Source organism: Leuresthes tenuis, unplaced genomic scaffold (assembly GCF_036924035.1).
Source record: "Leuresthes tenuis unplaced genomic scaffold, fLeuTen1.0.hap1 SCAF_19, whole genome shotgun sequence".
Lineage (NCBI taxonomy): Eukaryota > Metazoa > Chordata > Actinopteri > Atheriniformes > Atherinopsidae > Leuresthes > Leuresthes tenuis.
Window position 1 is genome coordinate 28,616,244 of NW_027325373.1, and position 22,586 is coordinate 28,638,829.

The 22,586-nt window shown below is 42.9% G+C and overlaps 1 protein-coding gene across 1 annotated transcript in view; it reads left to right on the forward strand.

The window, feature by feature from the left end:
* Nucleotides 1–22,586, forward strand: part of slc38a9 (solute carrier family 38 member 9) — a 59,388-nt gene that overhangs the window by 609 nt on the left and 36,193 nt on the right. The window contains exon 2 of the mRNA XM_072372701.1: nucleotides 2,997–3,139. Within this exon, the coding sequence (XP_072228802.1) occupies nucleotides 3,042–3,139 (98 nt within the window). The 5' untranslated portion in view covers nucleotides 2,997–3,041. The remainder of the gene's footprint in view (nucleotides 1–2,996; nucleotides 3,140–22,586) is intronic.

The window sequence follows — 22,586 nt, forward strand, 5'->3', positions numbered from 1 at the left end:
AAACAAGCCCCGAACAAGTGACTTTAAAAGAAAAAAAAGCTTGAAAACTGAAGCCCATAACCACGTGATCTGCCCGACCACTGTATAAGTGTGAATATTTCATTGATTGAATGGAAATAGTTCTCATCCCTCTCCCTATTTCATGGAGCAGCCAGCAATGAAGAAGCTTTTAGATCATTCAAAGTAGGCCTTCTTCAGTGTAAAAGTACGACTAATGACACAAGTAAGTAAGTAAGTTATAGTTGGTCTGTGATGGTAAAGTTTAACTTTAAACACTGAAGTAGACAGAGTAGTTACAGAGGCCAGTTTCACTTTATTATTACATAAATTAGGTATTTTTCTACAGCTGGGTAGCTTAACGCCAAAAAAGCCTGTTTTTACTCCTTTTGTATGAGAATGTTTGTTAAATTCTGAGAAAAAAAATGTTTGGTGAGAAAATTATGCAATATAAGATGTTGTTTCAGCCCACAACATTTTTGCATGATTAATTAAATGAAAAACTACTTTACTAAGGGGAAATATTCATTTGGTTATCTAGTACATTCAGAATTTGTCGTTCAAGTTTGGTGATAATTGTATTATTTTTCTCCAAAATAGACTTATTTTCCCAAAATATAGTGTTACAGAGATAGACCTGCAACCAACAACTAGAAATGTAAAATATTTACATGCATTTAAAATAAGCTATAAGCCTAGAAACAAACCCTACCCTTCAGATTCATCAGGACACCAGATTTCAGCTCAAATCTTGTGGTTGCCCTCAGCCATGTGACTGGTTTTCTTTCGTCTCTTCCCCTCTTTACCAGATTTTAGCCAAACCAAAAACTAACCAGGCTACAACTAACAAGATGGCAACCACAGGGTTCTAACATCAGTGTCCCACGGCTCAGCTAGTGAAACTTCATGACAAAAGTACCTGTCAACCTTCCACAGTTTACACAAATAGCTGCTTCTGTAAATGTACTGTACAATGCAATAGTCACAGGAGCTCAGTCTGGGACATTACGCGGGAAGTTTTGGGAACCACACTCATTGTATTAATAAATTCTCTCTATATACTATTCTTGACCACAATTTGCTTGACTTGAACAATTGTATGGCTTATTCTATACTTTTTGTTGAGAGGCCCTGAGCATGCAAATCCATTCATCCATTTTCCATACCCACCTTATCCAATTTAGGGCAGACTGGAGCCTATCCCAGCTGTCACTGGGCAAGAGGTGGGGTTCACCCTGGACAGGACGCCAGTTCATCACAGGCCCACACGGACAGACAAACCTACACACTCACATTTAGGGTCAATATAGATACACCAGTTATCCTAACATGCATACTTTTGGAGTTTGGGAGGAAGCCAGAGAGAACCCACTCATACACGTGGAGAACATGCAAACGCCCCAGCCAATTCAAGCCAGAAGCCCTTTCGCTGTGAGGCATATAAATGCGTATAATTACTTTCTTTTGTCTAGCTACAAGAGATGAATTTCACAACACAGGATCAGAGTTTTGCATTTTGAGATGTTTTGAGATCAGTGGATGGTGCAGAGAGACTCTGCCTTTGACACTATCAGGATGCATCAGGTCTACCCTTTTTAAGGCCTTTTTAATATTTATCTTTTTGTGCCACAGTGATGGATTTCCCTCAGAATATTGATCTATTTCTGTCCAATGTTTTATCAGTTGGGACAGTTTACTGCCATATCCCTGTTTTAGAAGTTTTGCTCTGCCAAACGAATTAGGACGGCCACTAATTTCTGCCCCCGCATGCACCTCTGTGATTTTACTCCAAAAAATGTTTTTTGGCTTATTCATAGATGTATTACTTGGGATAGTTCATGTAAACAAGAATATAATGATGTTTGTCATAATTTCTGCCATTTTTATTATTGAAATTTCTATTCATTTTTTAAAATTGGGTCAAATTAGATCTCATGAATTAACAGGAGTGAGTAAGAATTTGTGCATGTGTGTGTGTACCTGTGTCTTTTGTTGGTAAGAAACCAGAGATTTAATGCGAGACTCTCATAGTCATTATAACAACAGCGTTGGGGACAATTAAAACTGGCTGGATCGCCATCTGTCACTCTGTTCTATTCCGTTAGTAGCCTGTTGTTCCCTCATTTCACTTGGACCTTTCAGCTATGGTAAATCACACCTGTCACACGACAATCCCGGATCTACTTCTAGTCACAGATCTACTCTCTCTGACATGAAACAGTCCCAAAGTTTACAAGGTAAAGATACTGCATGTAAACAAATGCTGTGCATCACATGTACTGCTATTGCTGTGGCCCAATGTTAGTGTGGGTTGCTGAATGAACCATACACTTTGAGCTGGAAATTTGTTAACACATGACATAAACCATGCAAAAATGGAACTGCTGCAGTTCATCAGAAGGAAGATACTGAGATGACAAAATTCTGTACACGGGGAGCACCTTCATTGCTGTTCTTTCAAGACACCCCTGGAGTGCTTGAATTGATGGTACTGGCGTGACTAAACGTTCTATATGGCTGCAGCTGCTAGTCATGGGACTAGGAGTATAACAAATGAGTATCACCCTAAATTAAAGACTGTTTGACTTAACTGGGATTTTTACCACCTGCAAAAATATCTAATGACCGTGCACAGTAACATCTAGCACATGTAAATAATGCAGTCCAGTCCTTGCACTTCCATTTTCTGATTTAAATTTTCCTGACTCTTTTTTTCTCCTGAACACACAGCTTCTTCTTTTTCTTGCTGATTATTGTAATTCAGTTCTCTCTGGTCTTCCTTTCAAGCTCTGCAATAAACTTTAGCTCGCCGAGATTCAGCATGCATCGTAACCAGAAGGAAAACCTTAACTGAGCTTCATATTTGCATACCCAGCCTTATTCCTTTTAGAATGGAGATGGGGAAAAGGTTATCTTTAATGTTATTGTATGGCAGAAATAATGTTTCATGGTTGTTTTAAGTGTTTGATAAGATCCTACAACATTCTATGTCCTCCCAGACAGGTGATGAGTTGAGAGGCTTTAACAGAAAGTTTGGGAGAATCATGGAGGACGACTGCAAGCCTTTGCTGAGCTCAGAGCAAATTGGAGAGAGTTACGTACACAGAGGCTCCGCTGACTCACTGGACTTCAAGGCTAAAAGGTACAGTGAACTAACCGATATGTAGTATTCCCGACATGAATTTCTCCACAAGGAGTGGAAGTGAATACTTTGATCAAATAAATAGCTTGGGGTTAAAATATGGTCAGCTCTTTCTTTAAGTGCTCTTGTCAGACAGGTAATATATGGAGACTGTCCTCTGCCCAAATACATCTCTATGGGGCATTTATTTATCATCCTGTTCTTGAGCTACCACGATTAGCGCCTCTGCACTGTCTTTCAGACCAGCCTTTTCTAGCCACTCATAAGACATAGCGGGCGGCTGTAGCTCAGGAGGAAGAGCAGTCGCCCACCAATCGGAAGGTCGGTGGTTCGACTCTGGCTTCCCCGGGCTACATGTCCTTGGGCAAGACACTGAACCCCACGTTGCTCCCCCAGTGTATCATTGGGGGTATGAATGTGTGTGAATGCTTAGAAAGCACGTAGTTATATCTTAAGACGTGCTGTATGAGTGGGGTGAATGTGGCATGTAGTGAAGCGCTTTGAGTGGTCAGCTAGACTAGAAAAGCGCTATACAAGTACAAGTCCATTTACCATTACCATTTACATTTCTTGAGTCCATTGGTGGTACACGCCATGCGGGGGCTTATCCTTCCGCGGTGGTTCCTCTTCTTCCACCTCTTTCATGGGTTTCAGCTGCCTGACGCACACACAAAGTTCATCACTGGGGGCCATCTTATTGGTGTTTCATCCTGTATTGTGGCTCTGACGCTCACTAGCCCCTGGCCTCTCTCCTTTGGCTTACTCTACAATCTCAGGGTGCTGGACTTGGAATGAAACCCGTGCATTGTGAGGAGCTTTCTTGTCTTGATATCAGTGACTTCTTTTTCCTCCTTTTGTCAGGTTATTATACCAGTGGGGTATCTGATGACTGGCAGAGCTGTGAGTTGTTGTTTGGCAGTATCCAGTGGCTCAAGTTTGGGGGGTTTGTTGTATTTCATTAGTGCATTCTTTCTTCATTGCACCTTCCTGAAGCTCTGATATGAGCCTCATTGTATGCCATGTACAAAAGGTGCGTACGCACTTTTTCACGTCAACGATCAGATGTATCGAGCAAAATGACCGTGGAAATGTGCGGTGCCTCACGCCAACTTCAGGGCTGATGTACGCACTTTTCTACAACTGTTAATTTTTTTAAAATTCAACAGAAAAATTATATGTAATAACTTAATGTAATAAACCACCAAAATGGTTGTCCTAATTAGAAAAAAACATACCATCAGAGCAACATTGACTTTAGGCATACCAGCATGAATCGTAAATATGAGTTAATTTTAAACACCAGTAGGATTTTTCATTGGTCAAATCTAAATCACATATAACTGTATTCATTGAAAATGTATTTGAAAGCTCATAGAGACAAAAACTGCCCTAAATGAGTGTTACTGGCACGAACATTATCGGGGCACTGAAATGTTGGAAGACATTCAATCTGGATTATGTTATGCAAATATTATGCATGATAGAAAAAAAACAAAACAGGAAAACAAATATGGAACAGAAAAAAAACTTTATTACAGCTCCATTTCTTTAATGCAACATTGATGTCCTTTCCTGTAGTGGATAAAAATAAATGACCATCAAAACTAAACCAACTAAAAACAGCGTGAAAAATCTTTCACATCAAAAGATATAGGTTTATGTAATTAAAAAAGAAGTCTATAGACAATTGACGATTAACAAAAATTTACTTTAGCCTTGATGGGGAAAAAAAACAACTTCTTTCTTCCTTCCTTACATGTCGCAAAACATGACTATTATTTCTTCCAAAAAATGTCCTTGATTGTGAAATGTCCATAGGCCATGTGCCTCAACACAACCCAGACGCTCATCCACTTGCTATTTTTCCCAAATAGTCCCTTTAGTCTCAGTGAGAGACCACTCCCACGTCCAGCTAATTTATATAGCCTCATAATACTAATGACATTGTCATGGTCATGTTCCAGCTGAAGGCTGTCAGCAAAAGACTCCCTGATGGAAAATCTGCGGAAAAAATTGTAAGGTCCTGAAAAAGCTTAGACACTGAATACGCCATGCATTGACATGTCAACATCTAGTGTCAACTGAATAATATTAAGCAACTTTGTCGGCAGGTTGGGCATTTCAGAATTTCCATCCTCACATGGAAGGGCATCACCATGGGGTATATCCAGAGGGTCATGATGGTGTTGATCCAGTGATGGTACAGTAATCAGGTTTATTAAGCAAATGGTGATGGTTTACATTGAACGAAGCATAATGACACTGATTCAGGGTATCAGAGGCTTTAAAAAGGGCATCATCATGGGGTTTATCCAGTGGATTGTGATGGGGTTCATCCAGAGTGCAGTCATTGGGTACATCCAGAAAATGGTGATAGTTTTCGTCACATGTAGCATCATGGCATTCATTCAGGGCACCATCTGGTTTAGCATCTTCTTGGTTTGATTCGCACCCATATTTTGAAATAACCTTTCTCTCTCAGCTTCCATAATATTCTCAATGGATGAAGACTGGCCCTTCCAGACTGAGATAATGTTCTCCATGCCCCTCTGCAATGTGTCCAAGGAACTTTCTGAGTATGTGTTAGACTCTGATATAATAGAAGATGCATCAGTTCCTAGTGTGGAGATAATAAAAAATTGAACATTGAAAATCTCAGCTGCCCTTTGTAGTGTTATGTGATTGCCATAAATCCCTCATTGCAACATGCTATCCAAGTATGCATCCCAGTCATTTCCATCCACATAGTGAGACAAAGGTGTTCGATTTATGGTAAATGGGTTAGACCTGAGATCTTGGACTATTTCATCCCTAAGAGTTGCTGCTGATCTGAATATTCTAATGAAGCAAGCTGATCATCAGTAGTCATAGCACTAAACTGGTCATTTTCACCAGGTGCTGGGTCAAACTGCACACTCCAGTTGCTTGGAATTATAGTCCCTTAGTCTGTCTTCATGTGTGTATGGCATCAAAAGTGGATGTAAATGTTGCGCTGACTTTGAAGACTTGGAGTGCATTTTTTCTTGCTGTGGTGTGGTACCAGGAATCTGAAACTCAACTTTGTATTTTGAAAACTTCAGGTTACGTTTCATGATCCTACCAGGCAACACCCAATACCTTTTTGAAACTCGATGGGTACCATCTTTCACTCTGACCAAAACAGTTAAACTTTTTTTAGATGCATGCCGTATCATCCGCTTACTGCAAAGCTCAGTTGCTTTCTTTGCCATTTGTCTTTGCCATTACAATCCACGTTTTTCTTCAAATCTATACCGCTGTTTCAGGGAGGGTAAATTAATTTGTGGATCATTTGTGGACTGTTCACCAATGACACTGGATGGAGACCCTGCCAGGGGAAGCATCACCATGTTACTTTTTCTCCCATAGTATACTTCAAATGGAGACATCCAGCTTAAAACTTCCTTTGGTTCTTCATTTAGCACTCGGGAATATGATGGCCAATGTTTCACCCAGTTAACCCCTTTCCTCTGACAAGTCACAAGGACCATAATATTTTTCACAAGGTCACAAGGACCATAATATTTTTCCTTAGCACTCTATGGGTCTTCTCTACCTTTCCTTGGCTTTGGGGATGGTATGGTGAACTCTCAATTATTCTAACTTGCATTGATTCCATCAGCCTTCGCACTGCCATTTTAAACTCTCTTCCTTGATTATGCTGCAAAACTCGGGTGGGCCATGTACAGTGTAGATATCACAAAGATGACAAATCAATCAACATAAGATTCTAAAAGAGATTTTCTGAATCTGAAATCTGTTCTTTGTTCATACCTTTCATCATGTTGCCTTTTGTTTATTTTCCAGCTATAGAGGACGAAATTACTCCCCAAAACTGAAGCCAAAATGTTTGCGTGGCAAAATGTGTGGCATTATGAATCTTTACTGTACATAGATGCACGTTTACGGAAGTGTATTGCTACCATACCAGAAATGTGTGTGTGTGTGTGTGTGTATATATATATATATATACATATACATATATAATATCAGTTTCACGTTACAACGTAAGAGCTATTTGTTTGTGGATCTGTGTGAATTTGCAGGAAGAATTTCTCAAAAATACGACCGTGTGATTGGTAAATGTAATTTATTTAAACAGCCCTTTACAACAATCCATTTCAGTGTACCAAAGTGCTTTATGGCAGATAATAAATAAAGAAAAGAATATGTAAAAAAAAACAATAAAATAACAGTAAGATAAAAGTGTCATCATACTACTGGGTATTAAAAGCCATCTGAAATAAGTATGTTTTTAGCTTAGATTTAAAGAGGCTCAGGTCAGAAATAAGATGGCTCTCGGGGGGGAGCTTATTCCAGAGCCTGGGGGCAGCAACGGAAAAGGCTCGGTCACCCCAGGGCTTGTATTCTGACCTGGGCACTTCCAGCAAAAGTTGATTTGTTGACCTCAGAGCTCTACCAGGATTACAGACAGTTAAAAGCTCAGATAAATACTATGGGGCGAGGCTGTTAAGAGCTTTAAAAACAAACATTAAAAGTTTAAAATCAATTCTATAAAGGACAGAAATCCATTGAAGGGAGTTAAGAATAGGAGTGATATGCATACTTCTGTTAGTGTTGGTTAAAAGACGGGCAGCATTTTGCACAAGTTGAAGGCGACTGAGAGAAGTCTGGGAGACGCCGACATAAAGTGCATTGCAGTAGTCTAACCTCGAACTTATTAGGGCATGGATGGCTTTCTCAAAGTCGTGACGGCTTAAAAACATATTAACTTTGGCCAGGAGACACAGCTGAAAAAAACTAGTCGTGACAACATTGTTAGTTTGTCTGTCAAACCTCAGATGACTGTCAAAGGATACTCCCAGATTTCTGACGGTTGAACTGAGCTTTGAAGACAAGGTGCTAAAGTCAGCCGTCACAGTATCCCCAAACACAATACATTCAGTTTTGTCATCATTTAAATGTATAAAATGTTGGGCCAACCACTGCTTAATGTGAGAAATACAATCAAACAAAGAACATTGTGCACTGTTACTATTTGGCTTCACTGGCAGATTTGTAAATCGTCTGCATAACAGTGAAAAGAAAGGTTGTGCCTGGCTATAATTGACCCAAGTGGTAACATGTATAATGAGAAGAGGATAGGGCCAAGAATAGATCCTTGTGGGACTCCACAGAAGAGAGGAGCAATGGAAGAGGACAGGTCACCAACCATAACGGAGAGGGTTCCACTGGATAAGTAAGATGTAAACCACTTCAATGCAGTGCCATGGATGCCAACATAATTACTTAGACGTAATAGGAGGACAGCATGGTCCACTGTGTCAAAGGCTGATGTGAGATCAAGCAACACTAAGGCAACAGGGCACTTGGCATCCACAGACAGAGCAATATCATTGTGCACCTTTAACAGTGCAGACTCAGTGCTGTGAAGAGACCTAAAAAAGACCTATAAAGCAGATGGCAAATGCCCCCTTTAAGACGGGGAAAATAATTAACTTCATGGATGACAAAGCATCCCTTGTGCTGGCCAATGACTTAAATGAACATTTCACCCGCTTTGAATCTAATGACAGTGGTAATGCCTGGCAACAGATTAAGACTGTAAATGACAATGCTGGGATGGAGAGCACTTTGACCATCAAGGAGGAGATGGTCCAGCGGGTGTTTGAAAGGACCAATGTACGGAAGAGCCCAGGGTCGGATAACATTGGAGGTAGAGTGCTGAAGCACTGTGCGGCCCAATTAAGTGGAATTCTCTGTTCCCTCTTCCAACGCTCAATGGACACCCAGGTGGTTCCACTGCTTTGGAAAACAGCAAGTGTGACCCCCCCTTCCAAAGGTCTCCCATCCATCCTCATCCAAGGATTACAGGCCCATTGCCCTCACCTCTCTTTTAGTTAAATCACTTGAGCGGATCATAAAAACTCACATCATAAATTCCTGTAAACATGCCCTTGACCCTCGACAATTTGCCTATAGATTTGGGAGGGGGACAGATGATGCCATTGTAGTGCTGCTAAACTACTTGTATACACATCTGGAGGGTTGCAAAACATATGCTCGAGTTTTATTTGCAGACTTTTCATCAGCATTCAATACAATACACCCACACATTTTAGCAAACAGACTTAGGGACAACTTCCAGCTGAACCCTACACTAATTAATTGGATCTTGGACTTCCTGAGTGGGCGGCCCCAAAGAGTGAGGGTGGGGAACACATTATCTGGGGTCCGCTTCACTTCAGTTGGGACACCACGGGGTAGTGTCTTGTCACCATTACTATACATACTGTACACGGACTGTTGTCGCAGTGGGTACCATGGACATCATATCACTAAATTTGCAGATGACACTGCTCTGATCAGCTTATTGGAGCAAGACGAAACTGAACATGGTCCAGTGCTGCAAGAATTTGTTTAGTGGTGTGAAGCCTCCCAGTTGCAACTGAATACCTCCAAGACCAAAGAGTTGATCTTTGATTTTAGACGTGAGGCTCTCTCACCTACTCTGTCTCTGATAAATGGAGAGGAGATAGAGATGGTGTCGGAGTATAAATATCTTGGTGTTATTAGTGACCACAAGCTATCATGGGATCAGTGTGCTGATGCTGTTTTTAAAAAGGGCCAACAGCGCTTGTATTTTCTTAGAAAACGGAATTATTTTAATGTTGATAACAAAATTCTGACCAAGTCCTTTATTGAGAGTATTCTATCCTACTGTATTGTATGCTGCTATGGGCATTCCAAAATCACCCATAGGAACAAATTGGGGAAGATTGTTAAAACCTGTGGAAAAATCATTGGCAAGCAACAGGTAGACATGTACCAACTATATCTGACCAGATTACAACAGAAGGCAGACAGGGTTTGCATGGACACAAGCCATCCACTTTCAGTGGAATTCATGCCACTCCCTCATAGATACAGATACCCTAAAGTCAGGACCAACCGAGCAAAAAACTCTTTCATTCCAATGGCAATAACCCAATTAAATAAGATGCGGGGGGGAAGACTAGAACAATATTAGTAGCACTGCATAGCAGTTTAATTCATTGATGACACATAGGCTTCTAGGAAGTGCAATATAGTTCTTACTATATTTGATTACTGATGTGCGTATGTTACGTATTGCATAAATAGTGCTGTTGATTTAGACAAATATTTGTAGCACTGCGCAGTAGTTCTTACCTATTTATGTTTTTTAGGCCTTCTAGGGAAGTGCAATATCCTTCTTACTGTACTTGACATATGTTATTAGATAAATAGTGCTGTAGATTTATTTATGACATTAAGCTTGGTAGGGAAGGGCAATATGCTCTATTTTAGAGTTCTATATTTAACTGATGTGTGTATGTTATGTGTATGTTTATGTGTTAGACATATAGTGCTGTAAATGTCTGGTTCAATGTCTGTTTATAGATTATATGTCAATGACTGTACTGTAAAACAAATTGCCTCTCAGGGACATTAAAGTTTTCTAAGTCTAAGTCTAAATCCAGATTGGAACTTCTCAAGAACAGAGTTATCCTCAGGAAAGGACTGTATTGAATTGAATTATTGGTGATTCATTGGTGAATGCTGAGTCACGATTCACAAACTGAATTTTCAGTTTCACAAATGGCTTTTTGTTTTACAAATAGAAAATTATATATTTACAAATACACAAGTTACAGATAGGAAATTTGTATTTGTGGATAGCAAAATAGGTGTGCAACTCAAGGCATATTTGTAGATCACCCTCTGGGCATTTGCATTTATTTTTGAGACAAATTTAAGCCCATACTAACCTAACTTTCCCCCTTCTAAGCAGCTGGCAAATCACTGGTAGGATGAGACAGAGCTCTCCAGATTGTATTCTATACTAACCTCCCTGGGACAGCAAGAGACTGCCAATCCCCACACAACAGTATAAAGAGGTTTAGTATTTTAATTCAGCAAACCTTATAATCAAACGTTAGCATCTTGGTTGTAGATTATAATGTATTTTTCCATCATCTGTTTTCGCTATGTATCTCCTCAACATAACTCTGTGCCTCAGCCACAGTTTTGAGTTTCAAGCCAAAGTTTCACCTTGTTGTCGTGTACGACGCGCAGCGCAGCTGGAAACAGCATCCGATCCTCGACCCCCAGTGCTTGGAGATATTTTTTTTTACCTTTTGTGAACTTGCGTCTGCTCTTCTCCACCGTAAGGGAGAAATCTTCAAAGAAATGGATGAGGCTCCCGGAGACGGTGATCTCGCCCATGTTCCGTGCCTTTTGCATTCTTTTCTGTTTATCTACGTAGTTGTAGAGGTGGATGTGCATGATCCGCAATCTGGTAGAATCTGCGTACCGCTGTGCAGGTGTCCGGTGGATTCTCTCGGTCTTGATCCAGTTGTTTTTCACCATGTATTTTAAGATTTTTGGTAGCCACGTCTCAAAACTCCCTGGGGTTATCACCTTCAGTGTGCTCTGGTAGATTGATAATCTTTAGATTGTTACGTCTTGACCTGTTTTCTTGATCATCCAATCTGTTAATGGTGTCCCTCAGCCGAGCATCGCTCTGTCAATGTGGGATTGGAGTTGCGACACGGTGTCTTCCAGATCAGCAATTCTTCCCTCTGCGTTTACCATCCTTTGCTCCACCACTTTGACTTTTTCGCCCACTGAATTCACAGATTTAAGTGTTTGATCGAGTTTTGTGTCGAAGCAGGAGTTTAGCTTTGCAAACACCCCCTCACTTATCTTTACTACCAAGGTGTCTGTGTTGTCTTCCGCCATGTTAGCCGCTACGCTAGCAGCTGAAAGTTGAGTCTTCCGAGTTTTCCGGGTGCTGGATCTCAAAGTCCTTATATTCTTGGGTGTTGATATCCAAGATGCCCAAAAGTCACGTAATGACATTCCTACATTGGTTATGTGTTGTTTTGGCCACCTCCACCACCCCAGAAATGTTTTTTTGTGTTTGTTCTGGAGAACCCTGCTCTTGCGCTTCTACTCGCTCTGTATCACAAGCCACTCCCCCAATTGGCTGGATTTTAACCTTAAATTAAAGCTGCACGCAGCGATGATCGGGTCCGAGCATGTGTGCACGTCCTGGACAAGTTTGAAGGTGTTACCATTACATCTGTAGGCAGAGTTCGATCATATGCGAGGTGTGGAAACAAAGTGAAGTTTCCAACCACCAGCAGGCGGCTCTATAGGTGAGTGTCTGTATGCGCATATGTACGTAGTCAGGACAGAATCCTGGGCAAGCCCATGAAGTTTGGTCAAGAGCGAACAATGTATGTACAAGTTATGATTTTGTGTTTTGTGGTGAGCAATAGGGAGTTGTCAAGGTTTGAGGGTCACCCACACCCTTCAGACTTTGGAAAAGATTGTCCTAACTTTTAATCCTCCTTGGTTGAAGAGTAACCTGATCAACTTTGAAGCCGTTACCATTAAATCTGTAGGAGGAGTTTGATCATATGCGAGATGTGGAAACAGGCAAAACGGTACCAATTTGCACCTTACGCTCAAAGTGGCTGACTTCCTGTGAGGCTTTTTTGTGCGCCTGGGCACAACGAAGGTGTGTACTGAATTTCATCTGCCTGTGCAAAACTAAACCCAGTGGCAGGGGTATTTAGTAAATTAGTAGGGGGCGCTACAGAGCCATTTAGCTCCAGCCACACATGATATTCTTTACATATGTATGAGGTTGTTAGCGTGGACATGCGTGTCAAGTTTCATGACCTTGCGATGATGATATGGGTTTCAACCTACAATCACCATCACACGATCTTCACCGCCTGGCCATGCCCACACCGTTTAGACTTTGGAAAAGTTTCTCCTAACTTTTAATCCTCCATGGCAGAAGAGTAACCTGACCAAGTTTGAAGCCGGTAGCACTAACTCTGTACTTCCTGTGGTCCCGGCGCAATGAAGTCCCAGGCTTTTTTGTGCGCCTGGGCATGACGAAGGTGTGTAGCAAACTTCGTCCAGCTACGCAAAACTAACCCCAATGGCACGAGTATTTAGTCAATGAGTATGGGGCACGACAGTCATTTTGAAGCAGCTGCACTATAACGTAGTTAGGGCTGCCATGATTAGTTGACAGGTCACGATTATGTCGACTATTAAAATCGTCGACGACTAATTTAATAGTCGATGCGTCGTGTTTTTTTTTTTTTTTCCAAACTTTGTTTTCCTCTCAAAACTGCTGCGGCACATTCCGCTGCTGCGTCTGCCTTTCTGTTCTTGACACACATGCGCAGTAGTGGTAACCGGGGTCAGCCGTGATGTCAGAAGTTAAACCAAACGGGCTCTGGTATCATGGCTACCAAGCAACGGAGGTCAAAAGTGTGGGAGCATTTTAAGAAAACTAATATGTGATGTGTGCAATGCAATATCTGCAAGGCAGAACTTGCCTTCCACAGCAGCACAACAACGATGCACGAGCACCTGAAAAGGAAGCATGTTGTTGTGGCTGATTGTGAAGAGGTACTGTCATCTTGGTACGCTAACTGCCTAGTTAGCTGCTAAAATTAGCGTAAACAGACAGTTAACTTGCTCCTTACTCATATTGATAGCTGTAAACGTTAACATTAGTGATGACAATTTGATTAATTAGCCTTAGCACACATATTTTATGTGTTTTCTGTAAAGTTATAACAGTGATGTGTTTGAATAGGAACGCTAATGTTTTCTAACGTTACGTTTCAGTGCTAAAAAAGTACGTTAATCTTCAATGGATGGCTTTGTTACAAAGCTAGCTACATGCACACCTCAGCAAGCAAATGTTCTGACTGAGTACATACTGAACATGTTGGTGTTATATTTGATTTAGTGAGACCAAAACTTTGTGAAAAATTCCTTAGTTTCAGGTGCCTACCTTATTTTATTTAAATGCAGCTGTGTTTGATGCCAGAGACAAATGAAGGAAAGAAGAACCTAAAAAAAACAAAAAAAAAACATAAGTATTTATTTTTGTGTGTTTGCTACACAGTTAAATAATTGTTTGTTGCAACAAGCTGCATATTTCATTAAAGGGTTAATGAACTATGATATTGTCTTTTTTTGTGTTAGCATATACCTTAAACACTCCAAGCTGAAAGATAATGATGGTTATATAAGAGCAGCTGCATGCTGGTGCGATAAGCTGCATGTTTCACATTCAATATACGTATGATCCGATTAGTCGACTAATCGAAAAAAATGATTGGTGATTAGTCGACTATTAACATGATCGTTTGTGGCAGCGCTAAATGTAGTGTACACCAGACCTGACACGCATGGAAAAATTGGTGAGGTTTGGTGCACGGGAATGCACCGAAAATTGTGTAAAATGCACATAGAATATTGACGCCTTGAAGAACAATAGGGCTTTGCTGCCTTGCAGCTCGGGCCCTAATAACGCCTTCAGATACAATAGGCGTTATCCTTGCAGCTTGGGCCCGTAATTAAAATTTAAATGAAAAAAGGAGGTTATAAAGAGTTATAGCTGCTTGCATGAAGGACTTCCTGTATCTCTCCGTGTTACAGTGGAGCTGAAGAAGCCTTACACTAATCATACTCACACACATTGTTTTAACAAAATTATATGAAGGGGTTGGACAGTATTCTTCTTTATGTTCATTAACTTATGCAGCATTCTTCTTTATGCAGTCAGGTCTTGGGGCTCCAGAACAGTCTCCAGCACAGAGCCAGCAGTTTTCATCAGTTTGTTCACTTTCTTTGAGCCACTGGCTCTGATGCTACTGCCCCAACAGATGGCTGCAAAGTACACTGCACTCTCCACCACAGATTTGTAAAAAATATGCTACATTTCGGTACAGACATTGAAGGACCTGAGCTTCCTCAAAATAAGTGCAGTGTGTTATCAAGTCAAGTCAAGTTTATTTGTATCGCACATTTCGTATACAAAACAATTCAAAGTGACTTACATAAAATAAAAGCATTGCAGCGGGGAGTGGAAGAAGCATTAAAAATACATAAGAGCATATCAAGAGAGAGATGTAGAATAATTGAAATGAAATTATTAAAAACAAGCAACAGTCTCAATAAGTTAAAAGATACCGTGCAGATTCCATGCATAGACACATGAGAAAAGAAATGTTTTTAACCTGGATTTAAAAATGTCTACATTTGGTGACAGTTTAATCTCCACTGGCAGCTTGTTCCACTTGTTTGCAGCATAACAGCTAAATGCTGCTTCTCCATGTTTAGTCTGGACTCTGGACTGGACCAGCTGACCTGAGTCCTTGGATCTAAGAGCTCTGCTGGGTTTATTCTCTGAACATATCACAGATATATTTTGGGCCTAAACCATTCTGGGATTTGTAAACCATCAGTAGGCTTTTAAAATCTTTTCTGTGACTGACTGGAAGCCAGTGCAAAGATTTTAAGGTGTGATGTGTTCAGATCTCTCAGTCCTGGTTAAGACTCTAGCAGCACCGTTCTGGATGAGCTGCAGATGTTTTTGCCCTTTTTGTGAAGTCCAGTTAAAAGACCATTACAGTAATCGAGTCGACTGGAGATGAATGCATGGATGAGTTTCTCCTGGTCTTTTTGGGAGAGAAAACCTTTAATTCTGTTGATGTTTCTGAGTTGGTAAAAAGCTGCCTTGATGTGGCTGCTGAAAGTCAGATCTGAGTCTATCAACACTCCAAGGTTACAAACTTGGTCAGTGATTGTGAGGGCCCGAGGCTCAAGATATTTACCAATGCTGACCCTCTTCTCTTTGCTATCAAACAGAATAATCTCAGTTTTGTCTTCATTATATTGTAGAAAATTCTCTCTCATCCAAGAGTTTATTTCCTCCAGACACTGACACAGTACATCTGCTGGGGTGCAGTCATCTGGTGACAGAGACACATAAAGTTGTGTATCGTCTGCATAACTGTGATAATTGATGTTAACGTTCTGCAATATCTGACCCAAAGGGAGCACAAGTTAAACAGAAGAGGTCCAAGAATTGATCCCTGGGGGACTCCACAAGCCATGGCCACTTGCTCAGATTCATAGCTGCCAATTGTAACAAAATAACTCTGGCCTTCTAAATGGGACCTGAACCAGTTAAGGACCACTCCTGAAAGTCCAACCCAGTTTTCCAGCCTGTGCAACAGGATTCTGTGATCTACAGTATCAAACGCAGCGCTGAGATCCAGCAGAACCAGGACTGAAACATAACCAGAATCAGTATTCAACCTAATGTTGTTTAACACTTTGACCAGAGCTGTTTCAGTGCTTATTGGCAGCTGTATTGGGAAACATCCCTGATGCCAGTGAGCTTTTAACTATTTGTAGGAGATCACTTTCTACTGTGGTAAAAACAGTAAAAAGTCAGATGGTATTATGTTCAGAGTGCAAGTTGTTGATTTCAGTTGCTGAACTGTTATCTCCAGGATTTTTAAATCAATAATATCAAATTGTGACATAACATTGAGTTATTACTAGGTTTTAGACACATTAGTTTTCTTGTTGGTCTGTGTGGCGTGAATGTTTTGTCTAATTGTTTTGATTTTCTTGGCTAAAAAGGTTGGCAAATTCATTGTATTTCTCAGTGGAGAGGAGGTCTGGGTTTAACTGTTTAGGAGGATTTGTGAGTTTTTCAATCATAGCAAACAGTTTGAGAATTGCAAAATTGACTGAAATTCACATGCATATGTTGTAGTTTGTTTAAAAAAAAAAAGAAAAGAAATGTTATATTATATATAAAATTATTTTATTATATAAAAGTTATATTAATTTCACCAAAACAGCCCACTTTTATTGTTCTTTATTGGGTTGTTCTTCTGTCCGGCCTGTTGATGACATAGTAGTGTGTATGTGTGAGCGTGTGCGAGCATCCTGTAGAGTGGGGCACGCGTGCTTCGGTCATTGCCATTTATGCTGACCGGAGTGTCTGATGTTGAGCCGCACACCCACACACGGAGGTCACTATTTTTATTTCTGTTGACAGCAAAACTGTTGAATTGGATCCGAGTCCCTATTTTTCATTCCCGCACAACGCAACGCAGAGGAAGAATGCACAGCGAAAGGCACACGCCCGTTACACATATAGCGCGGTTTGAATGGCTTAATGTGACTGGCTTATTAGTAAATCTTCTCCTACGTTGTGTGCATTCTTATTATTGGCTGAAACAAGTAAGATATCTGATTGGTTGCAGATAATTCTGTGTTAAAAACAAGACACTTGTAGGTTGATGCAAGTCAGGGTAGTCTCAAAAGTGCACACCAAAGTCCAAAGACCAGAAGCCATTTGTAAAAAAATAAATAAATTGATATTTGTGTGCATCAGTGACACTTTGTAAATCAGATTTGTAAATTGTCCTGCGCATTTGTGAATCGTCCTGTGCATTTGTAAATCGTCCTGTGCATTTTTGAATCTTGTCCTGTGCATTTGTAAATCTCGTCCTGTGCATTTGTAAATCTCGTCCTGTCCATTTGTAAATTGTCGTGCGCATTTGTGAATCTCGTCCTGTGCATTTGTAAATCGTCCTGCGCATTTGTGAATCGTCCTGCGCATTTGTGAATCTTGTCCTGTGCATTTGTAAATCGTCCTGCGCATTTGTGAATCGTCCTGTGCATTTTTGAATCTTGTCCTGTGCATTTGTAAATCTCGTCCTGTGCATTTGTAAATCGTCCTGCGCATTTGTAAATCTCGTCCTGTGTATTTTTGAATCTTCCATCCATCATCTGCCGCTTATCCGGGGGTCGGGTCGCGGGGGCAGCAGCTTGAGCAGAGAAACTCAGACGTCTCTGTCCCCGGCCACTTCCTCCAGCTCTTCCGGGGGGACCCCGAGGCGTTCCCAGGCCAGCCGAGAGACATAGTCTCTCCAGCGTGTCCTGGGTCTTCCCCGGGGTCTCCTCCCAGTGGGACGTGCCCGGAACACCTCCCCAGGGAGGCTCCCAGGGGGCATCCTAACCAGATGCCCGAGCCACCTCATCTGACTCCTCTCAATGCGGAGGAGCAGCGGTTCTACTCCGAGCCCCTCCCGGATGACTGAGCTTCTCACCCTATCTCTAAGGGAGAGCCCAGACACCCTGCGGAGGAAACCCATTTCGGCCGCTTGTATTCGCGATCTTGTTCTTTCTGTCACTACCCACAACTCGTGACCATAGGTGAGGATGGGAACGTAGATTGACCAGTAAGTAGAGAGCTTCGCCTTCTGGCTCAGCTCCCTCTTCACAATGACGGGTCGGTGCAGAGCCCGCAACACTGCAGACGCCGCACCGATCCGCCCGTCAATCTCCCGCTCCATTCGTCCCTCACTCGTGAACATGACCCCGAGATACTTGAACTCCTCCACTTGGGGAAGGATCTCATTCCCGACCCGGAGAGAGCATTCCACCCTTTTCCGGCTGAGAACCATAGTCTCGGATTTGGAGGTGCTGATTCTCATCCCAGCCGCTTCACACTCGGCTGCGAATCGCTCCAGTGAGAGCTGAAGGTCACGGCCTGACGACGCTAACAGAACCACATCATCTGCAAAAAGCAGAGACCCGATTCTGAGGTTGCCAAATCGGACACCCTCAACGCCCTGGCTGCGCCTAGAAATTCTGTCCATAAAAGTTAGGAACAGAATCGGTGACAAAGGGCAGCCTTGACGGAGTCCAACTCTCACCGGAAACGTATCCGACTTACTGCCGGCAATGCGGACCAAACTCTGGCACCGGTCATACAGAGACCGAACGGCCCCTATCAAGGGGTCCGGCACTCCATATTCCCGGAGCACCCCCCAAAGGACTCCACGAGGGACACGGTCGAACGCTTTCTCCAAGTCCACAAAACACATGTAGACTGGTTGGGCGAACTCCCATGCACCCTCCAGGATCCTGCCGAGGGTATAGAGCTGGTCCACTGTTCCACGGCCAGGACGAAAGCCACACTGCATCTCCTGAATCCGAGGCTCGATTATCCGACGGATCCTCCTCTCCAATACCCCCGAATAAACCTTACCAGGGAGGCTGAGGAGTGTGATACCCCTATAGTTGGAACACACCCTCTGGTCCCCCTTTTTAAAGAGGGGGACCACCACCCCAATCTGCCAGTCCAGAGGCACTGTCCCCGATGTCCACGCGATGCTGCAAAGGCGTGTCAGCCAAGACAGCCCTACAACATCCAGAGCCTTGAGAAACTCAGGACGGACCTCATCCATCCCCGGGGCCTTGCCACCGAGGAGCTTTTTGACCACCTCGGCAACCTCAGCCCCAGAAATGGGAGGCCCCGTCTCCGAGCTCTCCGACTCTGCCTCTTCCGAGCACGTGTTGGTAGGATTGAGGAGTTCCTCGAAGTACTCCACAATCTCTTCGAGGCCGTCCGGAAATCGTTCTCCATGGTCTCACCGAACTCCTCCCAGGCCCGAGTTTTTGCCTCAGCAACCGCTGAAGCCGCAGCCCGTCTGGCCTGTCGGTACCTATCAGCTGCTTCCAGGGTCCCACTGGCCAAAAAGGCCCGATAGGACTCCTTCTTCAGCTTGACGGCTTCCCTCACCACTGGTGTCCACCAGCAGGTTCGAGGGTTGCCGCCACGACAGGCACCGACCACCTTACGGCCACAACTCCGATCAGCTGCCTCGGCAATGGAGTCACGGAACATGGCCCATTCGGACTCAATGTCCCCCACCTCCCCCGGGATATGGTTGAAGCTCTGCCGGAGGTGGGAGTTAAAGCTCCTTCTGACGGGGGATTCTGACAAACGCTCCCAGCAGACCCTCACAATACGTTCGGGCCTGCCAGGTCTGATCGGCATCCTCCCCCACCAGCGGAGCCAACTCACCACCAGGTGGTGATCAGTTGACAGCTCCGCCCCTCTCTTCACCCGAGTGTCCAGGACATACGGCCGCAAGTCCGATGATACAACCACAAAGTCGATCATCGAACTGCGGCCAAGGGTGTCCTGGTGCCAAGTGCACATATGGACACCCTTATGTCTGAACATGGTGTTCGTTATGGACAGTCCATGACCAGCACAGAAGTCCAACAACATAACACCACTCTGGTTCAGATCGGGGGGGCCGTTCCTCCCAATCACACCCCTCCAGGTCTCACTGTCATTGCCCACGTGAGCATTGAAGTCCCCCAGCAGAACGAGGGAGTCTCCGGTAGGAGCACTCTCCAGTGCCTCCCCCAGAGACTCCAAAAAGGGTGGGTACTCTGAACTGCTGTTTGGCGCATAGGCACAAACAACAGTCAGGACTCGTCCCCCCACCCGAAGGCGGAGGGAGGCTACCCTCTCGTTCACTGGGGTAAACCCCAATGTACTGGCCCCACCCCCGGGCCTGGCTCCGGGGGGAGGCCCCGGTGTCCCATATCCGGGCAAGGGATCACGAGGTCCAAATTTTTTGTTCATCATAAGGAGTCTTTTGAGCTGTTCTTTGTCTGGTCCCTCATCTAGGATCTGTTTGCCTTGGGTGACCCTACCAGGGGCTTAAAGCCCCGGGCAACATAGCTCCCAGACTCATTGGGGCACGCAAACTCCCCCACCACGATAAGGTGACAGCTCAGGGGGGAGAATCTTGTCCTGTGCATTTGTAAATCTCGTCCTGTGCATTTGTAAATCTCGTCCTGTGCATTTGTGAATCTCGTCCTGTGCATTTGTAAATCGTCCTGTGCATTTGTGAATCTCGTCCTGTGCATTTGTGAATCTCGTCCTGCGCATTTGTGAATCTCGTCTTGTGCATTTGTGAATCGTCCTGTGCATTTTTGAATCTTGTCCTGTGCGTTTGTAAATCTCGTCCTGTGCATTTGTAAATCGTCTTGTGCATTTGTAAATCGTCGTGCGCATTTGTGAATCTCGTCCTGTGCATTTGTGAATCTCGTCCTGTGCATTTTTGAATCTTGTCCTGTGCATTTGTAAATCTCGTCCTGTGCATTTGTAAATCGTCCTGTGCATTTGTAAATCTCGTCCTGTGCATTTGTAAATCTCGTCCTGTGTATTTTTGAATCTTGTCCTGTGCATTTGTAAATCTCGTCCTGTGCATTTGTGAATCTCGTCCTGTGCATTTGTAAATCGTCCTGTGCATTTGTAAATCGTCCTGCGCATTTGTAAATCTCGTCCTGTGCATTTGTAAATCTCGTCCTGTGCATTTGTGAATCTCGTCCTGTGCATTTGTGAATCTTGTCCTGCGCATTTGTAAATCTCGTCCTGTGCATTTTTGAATCTTGTCCTGTGCATTTGTAAATCTCGTCCTGTGCATTTGTAAATCTCGTCCTGTGCATTTGTAAATCGTCCTGTGCATTTGTAAATCGTCCTGTGCATTTGTAAATCGTCCTGTGCATTTGTAAATCTCGTCCTGTGTATTTTTGAATCTTGTCCTGTGCATTTGTAAATCTCGTCCTGTGCATTTGTAAATCTCGTCCTGTGCATTTGTAAATCTCGTCCTGTGTATTTTTGAATCTTGTCCTGTGCATTTGTAAATCTCGTCCTGTGCATTTGTAAATCTCGTCCTGTGCATTTGTGAATCTCGTCCTGTAAATTTGTAAATCGTCCTGCGCATTTGTAAATCTCGTCCTGTGCATTTGTAAATCGTCCTGTGCATTTGTAAATCGTCCTGTGCATTTGTAAATCGTCCTGCTTATTTGTAAATCGTCCTGTGCATTTTTGAATCTTGTCCTGTGCATTTGTAAATCTCGTCCTGTGCATTTGTAAATCTCGTCCTGTGCATTTGTGAATCTCGTCCTGTAAATTTGTAAATCGTCCTGCGCATTTGTAAATCGTCCTGTGCATTTGTGAATCTCGTCCTGTGCATTTTTGAATCTCGTCCTGTGCATTTGTAAATCGTCCTGCGCATTTGTAAATCTCGTCCTGCGCATTTGTAAATCTCGTCCTGTGCATTTGTAAATCTCGTCCTGTGCATTTGTGAATCTCGTCCTGTGCATTTGTGAATCTTGTCCTGCGCATTTGTAAATCTCGTCCTGTGTATTTTTGAATCTCGTCCTGTGTATTTTTGAATCTCGTCCTGCGCATTTGTAAATCTCGTCCTGTGCATTTGTAAATCTCGTCCTGTGCATTTGTAAATCTCGTCCTGTGCATTTGTGAATCGTCCTGTGCATTTGTGAATCGTCCTGTGCATTTGTAAATCGTCCTGTGCATTTGTGAATCGTCCTGTGCATTTGTGAATCGTCCTGTGCATTTGCAAATCGTCCTGTGCATTTGTAAATCTCGTCCTGTGTATTTGTAAATCGTCCTGTGCATTTGTAAATCGTCCTGTGCATTTGTAAATCTCGTCCTGTGCATTTGTAAATCGTCCTGTGCATTTTTGAATCTCGTCCTGTGCATTTTTGAATCTCGTCCTGTGCATTTTTGAATCTCGTCCTGTGCATTTGTGAATCTCGTCCTGTGCATTTGTGAATCTCGTCCTGTGCATTTGTGAATCTCGTCCTGTGCATTTGTGAATCTCGTCCTGTGCATTTGTGAATCTCGTCCTGTGCATTTGTGAATATCGTCCTGTGCATTTTTGAATCTTGTCCGGCGCATTTGTAAATTTCGTCCTGTGCATTTTTGAAT